Source organism: Hoplias malabaricus, chromosome 14 (assembly GCF_029633855.1).
Source record: "Hoplias malabaricus isolate fHopMal1 chromosome 14, fHopMal1.hap1, whole genome shotgun sequence".
NCBI lineage: Eukaryota > Metazoa > Chordata > Actinopteri > Characiformes > Erythrinidae > Hoplias > Hoplias malabaricus.
The window spans coordinates 10146870-10153728 of record NC_089813.1 but is presented as its reverse complement, the minus strand read 5'-3'; the positions used below and the strand labels follow the sequence as shown (position 1 = coordinate 10153728).

Genomic DNA, 6859 nt, shown 5'->3' with positions numbered 1-6859 from the left:
CATCTCCAGGATTTTTATTATGTTTTTTGTTATATGACATTTCTATAATGAAATACTACAAACATATGCAATGTACCTTTTATGGAACAAAACTGGACTTTTAAACACTTGTACCTTTGGTGACCAATAATGTACCTGTTTTTCTTTTTATTCTGAGAATGTAAGTTATTTAATAAAGCAGTAATTTCACCACAAACTTGATTGTACACTTTTCTGTGGGAAGGGAGGGTGGTGGGGGTGGGTTGTGTGTGTGTGTGTGTGTGTGTGTGTGTGTTTGTTGGGGGGGGGGCTGTGTATAGAAATAAACTATTACAACCGATAATGAGCCAGATCTGTCTCAAACTCAGCCGTGGTCCGGTTATCGCGATTTAGTTATGGCTTGCCGGACTAGGGCCGAGTCATTTGAGCCGCGCCTCAGCCACAACACAACAAAGTTTCCCAGACTCGGGCCAGAACTATTGGCCCACTCTACGGCCATACATCACAGACGAGACAATGCCGGCATCAGGCCGAGTGTTTTTGATTCAGCCTGAGTGTGGGTCGATAAAATTTTGCTAGCTGGGTTGTATGTGGAAATGTTATATATGTTGGTGCATGGCTCAGAAGAGCTTTAGTGACAGCATGTACACATTTACATACAGTAGCTTTTCTTAGGCCATAGGCATCATCAAGAGTCTGCAGAAATCCACCAGTGGCATAAACACAAAGAGCTGTCAGTAGCTGAACGGTGGGACTAAATGTAAAATTCCTCCTGGTGCCTCTTGTCAAGGAGAGCCATGATCACAAATATGCAGTTAGTTTGTTTAACACTAAATAGATTAGTGAAAACTGAAGTGGGGGTTGCTCTGCTATAGATGAGAAATTAACAAAAAATTAACACTAAAAATTGTATTAATTGTTTTTAATTATCATTTTTGTTCATGTGCATGACCTTGAACATATAAAAAACGTTTAAATATCCTCAGGTTTGCAACATTTTTAAAAAGTGCATCCACATTTCTTCCTCTGACATAACATTTTGGGTACGCTGAAAATATAAGACAATTAGTTTGTAATTACTTAATTTCTGCAGTACCTCATTTAATACGACATTGTTTAAAATTGAAAGTTTCAGAAGTTTTTAAAATGAACATATGTGTGTCCATGTTCATTGGGTCTAATGACACCCGGATCTTATACCAGAATTTTAAAGGGGAATTTACCTGGTACTTACTGTGTGCCTCCCTATAATTAAGGATTAACTTCCTTTTATGAATCAGTATATATAATGATACTTCCTGGTTCCTACTGGTACTTTAACAATTGGGGACACTGAGGGTAATTTAATATTGTCACGTGTGTGGGGAATGAAGGAAGCAGGAACAGAGATGGAGGTACGTGCAGGAGACATCATAGTACATATAGTATAACAGGGAGATGAACAGATTAACAAAGGAACTAAAGCAGAGCTACCCATGACTTGAGGACCACACTGAACATGGATGCAAAACACTGAATAGGGAGACTAAACAAGAAGGCTAAACAGTGAACCAAAGGGGCTAAACTCTGAACAGAAAGGCTAAGCACTTAACAGAGAGGCTAACCACTAGTCAGAGAGGCAATAAACAGAACAAACACAGAGGAACATGGACATAGAAGTACATAGACAAGACAGGAAACAGACAAATGACCAGCCATCAGGACCCACATACACAGGCTATAAAAAGACACCACAGACAAAATGCACCTGGGAACTAATCAAGACATTAGAAACATAAGGGAAGGGTGATCACATGATTAGCGGGAACATGAGGGCAAGAAGATCACATGACAAGGGAAGAACCAGTAACCAAATAGAACAGAACAAAACAAAACACAACACAGAACCATGCATGTTAAAACCATGAAATTTCACAGAATTTATAGTGTACATTTATGCGTATTACAGTCCTTGTTTTATGCATTATTCAGTGAGCAAGCTTCACTCACATTCCAGGGATTGTATAGGTTTAGCTCAATTATCCATTCATTCATTGTCTGGAAGAGTTTATGCAGTTCAGGGTCGCGGTGTGTCCAGAGCCTACCCCGGAATTATTGGGTGCAAGGCAAGAACACACCCTGGAGGGGGCGCCAGTCCTTCACAGGACGGCTCTATTATTGTGTATTTGTTTTTTAAATAACTCAATAATAGGACATGCAGCATTTCATACGAACGTTTTTATTCACTAATTATAAATTAACTACACAGAAAGTGCTGTTCATACCTTAAAGGAAGGATTATGCAGTTATGAAGTTCTCTTCTTCTTACTCTGAAAGTATGAAACAACAGGGAGACGTCCAGATTATGTAATGGACCTCTATTATCTGTGTTTATTCTGTAAATACACAAAAACAACAGGGACTTCTGTGTTGTGCTGTTCGAGATTTTCTCGCCCTTTGGATAAAAGACACCCACATATGAGAGCAGTTTAAAGGAGCATTTATCTGCCTTGTCTGCCCAAATGCACACAAGACAATTCAACAGGACTCATCTCCCTCTATAACAACTTCTCCTAAAAAAGAGAGCACAAGAGTCAATGTACTGCAGAAGCTACACTATGGAACTTTGGAGGAGGAAATTATTTGACTTAAATACTTGAATAAAAATAATAAAACTCCCTTTGATGAATACTGTTTGGTGGTAAGAAATGACATATTATTCCTAGGGTTAGAGTTCTTTGCATTTCCCATGTATTCTATGCCTTTTTCTAGCCTGCAAGCCCTTGTTTGGTTTTCCTAGCCATTATTCTACGTTTATCCTACTGACTTCTTTGGTTTAGACTTTGGATTTAATAATTATAATAATTGTCCCATATTCTATTATAATTGTAATTTTTAAAATTATAATTTCATACACCTCATTTCATCTCCAGGACTTGTACTATGCTGTTTATTTTACACAATTCTTTAATGAAAGGTTACAAATATTCAACCCTATTTTGGGGAAGAGAATGTAATGTACCTTTAGGGAACACAACTGGATTTTATCACCACTGTTTACCTTTAAATGTACATTTAAACTGTTTGTACGTTTAGTAACCAATAATGTTCTTTTACCATACTATGCTTCCTCCTCTTTCAAACACATTCCCCTAACTGCTTCTTAGTTACAGAGGTATGTGTCAGCAAAATTCACTGATCACTAGTGTGTGTGTGTGTATGTGTGTGTTTTTTGTTTGTGTGTGTGTGTGTATGCGTGTGTGTGTGTGTGTGTGTGTGTGTGTGTGTGTTTTCACAACCAGACATAGTCTAAATGTGGTCAGATGAAATTTTGCTAAAATCCCCACATGCCACATCCAGCTGTGAGTACATAACAAAGAACAATTAGTTGTTCCTCATGCAGTAAAATCCTGAATTTCTGGAAATTTTAATAGATTTGTACCCTATAAATACAGATAAGCTGCAGTGGCTATCAATGCTTCAAACCTTAAGCTTCTTACACCTCCAGCAGCACCATGTTTTTCCTGAAGCTCTCTCTACTCACCTGTAAGTTTTAATCATTGGATTTGCACCTCACGAACAGAAAAAAACACATTAAACTATGCAAAACATTCACGGAGACAATAGTAGGTGTCTTTAGGACAACATTTATGAATCTTCATACATGAGAGCAGAGTAAAACTTGAAACTAGAAATTCAGTCTAGAGATTAGGCACAATTTCCCTTAAAACTGACATTTTGATGCATTTCAAATGTAGTTAAAGATATGTTTGATTTTGTCTCACAGTTCTGATGGCAGTGATGGGAATGCTCACCTATGCAGGTAAAAATAAATATGATATCTACCTAAATAAAACACTGTATCTTTATGTTTTTGTTTTATGTTTTGTTTTAAGTTATTGTTTCATTTAATATGTTTCATTATTATTATTATTATTAATAGGTGTAGGCAGATAATTAGTAGACTTTTGTGGATGCAGCTACAGCTACTGTATATTTAAAGTGAATCTTAAATTTGTGCCATTCCTTAATGTAATTTTGAGGCTTATATAAATAGAGTAAATTGTGTTGTTCAATACAATACTGTATATTTTTTTGTATTTACTAGCTAAGCTGCTAACAACTTACTTTAAATATTTAACAATGTTGTTAACACTGTGGTGATATTTTGTAAGGGTCCCTTAACAAATGCAAAGGCTTATTTTGCTCAAAACTGATTTATGATTTCAGAGAATGTAATCACATGTTATGGCTCAGACCAGCGCCTCAGTTGTGGTAAGTTCAGACTTTAAACTTTACCAAAATCATGTCATTAATCATGTCCTAATATAAATAATTAACTCCCCGTTTATTTCCATATTTCTATGGTTTTAGAGAGCGGACTGATACGAGTGAAGTCTGCAATTTATGGCCGTACAGACAGCACTGTGTGTAGTGTTGGTCGCCCTGCTTCAGAAACTCAGAACACACAGTGTTCAATGAATGTTTCACTCATCTCTGACATGTAATGATTCCTTTTTCAAAATAAAGATCTTTTACTGTTCTACACAATACAAAACACCTACAAATGTAAAAATGTATGGCCCCTTGTTCCTCCTGGGGCCCTAAGCTACTTCTAAGCTATTTAGGGTGAGACCTCAAAACTTGCTAAATGTCTAAAATTCATGCAAATAATTTTGGTTAATTCAGGATATTTTCCCCTTTACTATATGGGTATACAGCCAGAAAAGTTCTCTCATTGGTCAGGACTTCAGGTTGCAACTGTTCACAGCACAAATAGCAAGAAATGTTTTAATTATTCTAATTTAAATAGCAGGGCACTTTCATCCAGTGAAAAGAAAGTGAGATCCAGAGATTTACTGTTATTCTAAATGCTTAGAACCAAACACCTAACACTGACTCTCCAGGTAAATATCTTCTGCTGTATTTGTCTGAAACAGGTGCAATGGGCGAAGTGTGTGTGAGTTTAGGACTGATACTCTTGGTCTTCCTGACCCATGTTGTGGAACTTACAAGTACTTCAACACAACCTACGACTGCGTTACAGGCCGTAAGTAAACTATGGAGAGGTGTGTTCTATTAAACTACACTGTGATAAAACTAGTACTGAGTTCACAAACCAGATGTATTTCATGATTTTTTTCTCTAGGTTCCATTGTGTCATGTGAGGGTAGTTACATTTCACTGGACTGCGGTGAGAGCTTTATAATTGGTGTTCTATAATAACTTACCAACATCAAGGATAGTTTGCTGAATTAAAATGTCCTCTTAAGAGAATCAGCTTAAATTCTAGTTTATTTTATTTCATATGTATTAAATTCAGCAAATGAACAGTAATTACAGATTAAACTGGGAAAAAGTAACACAGCTGGAGATAAAAATGTCTGGCAGACTATTGTTTATTTCCCAACTTGGGCAGGAGTAGCTTGCTATATCAAGAATCCTAGGCAGTACTATTAATACATTCTCAGTGTCAGAAGATTGAATCTCTCTGGAAAAGAATGGCAAGAACTGTAAATGTCCTACTTTCTTACAATTCAAATTTAGGAGGGAGTGTTTTACATGTCCTGCTTGCTAACTATGGCCGAAGGGACTCCACCACATGTTCTGCTGGACGTCCAGTCAGTGAGATCACCAAAACTGACTGCTATGTCACAAACAGTCTAGCTACAGTTAAAACGATGTGAGTGTTTTGTGTCAAAGAATAAGGCCCTGAAATAATTACACACTATTTTTTTTCCATGTAGTCCATTTGAGTGAAATTTTATTCTGTGCAGATGTGAAGGGAAGAACTCCTGCACTCTCTCTGCAACAAATGATGTGTTCACTGGTCCCTGTTTTGGCACCTATAAATACCTGTCCATAACCTATACATGTGTGGCTAAACGTAAGTAGGCTTATAGTTAGCAGATACTCTGTTGTACTGTGACCTACAGCAGTTAGCAAGTGTAGTGAGTAACACCACTGTCTTTCACATTGCAAACAGTTTCACTCTTCGCCAGTTAAATCCTTTTTCCAGAAATTACATCTGTAAAATAATTGAAACACTAAGTTGCTCTATGTAACATCATCAGCCAAATGCCACAGATGCATATAGTACATTGAATTATACTGGATACAGTATGGAGTTCAACAAAATCCACAAAATGTGCATCAAACAGTCTGACATCAGTCACATAAACTCCAAACAGTTAAAACAGGAGATAAATCTGAATGAGAAAATAAATAAATAAACAAACAAACAGCAGATAGAAAATGAGAATTATGTGAATAGTCAGTGTTGAGTGAATAGAAAGTTCAAACATCACAGTCAATGAATATGTCTGAATTAAATTTAATTTAAAAAGGTGTAACCAATATCTCAGACAGAACTTGGGCAAAATTCTGAAAAATATCTCTGCAGATTTTATTTGGGGGAAATATATAAACAAATGTAATAGAAAGAAAACTGTAATAAAAGCAGTATGGAATCACTAAATGCTGAATTTTCTACAGAGAAATTAACACATTTTTACTGAACTGTTCTTTTAACTAGAAATTACATATATGAAGGTAGGGGTGGCTCTGACCATTCTGAGTTTAACAGCTATGTATAAAGGACAAATCAATGTAATGAATTCACTGTGTATTAAATAATAAATAGTGATTGTTATCTGCAGAGACGAGTGTGACCTGTGAAGGAAACACAGCTGTGCTCACCTGTGGTTTGTATAGACCTCCTTTTTCCGTTCATACGATATTTAATCAAAAACACTGCATCCAGCTGTTGTGTGTAAATGTTTGGGTACTTCTGCTCATGTTGATTTTCTGTTAACTGATAATATAATGTCTTCACAGAACACACCTCTATACATTTTAATGTATGATAAGTATTAACATTTACATTTGTGCAAATAAATCC

General features: G+C 36.3%; 1 protein-coding gene across 1 annotated transcript; it reads left to right on the top strand.

Annotated features, from left to right (window-relative positions):
• The first annotated feature begins 3334 nt into the window (after window positions 1-3334).
• Window positions 3335-5181, top strand: LOC136666242 (rhamnose-binding lectin-like). Its single transcript, XM_066644329.1, has 6 exons — window positions 3335-3504; window positions 3746-3781; window positions 4189-4233; window positions 4333-4462; window positions 4899-5008; window positions 5108-5181. The coding sequence occupies exons 1-6, from the start codon at window positions 3474-3476 to the stop codon at window positions 5179-5181; spliced, it is 426 nt and encodes a 141-aa protein (XP_066500426.1). The 5' UTR covers window positions 3335-3473.
• The last annotated feature ends 1678 nt before the right edge of the window (window positions 5182-6859 follow it).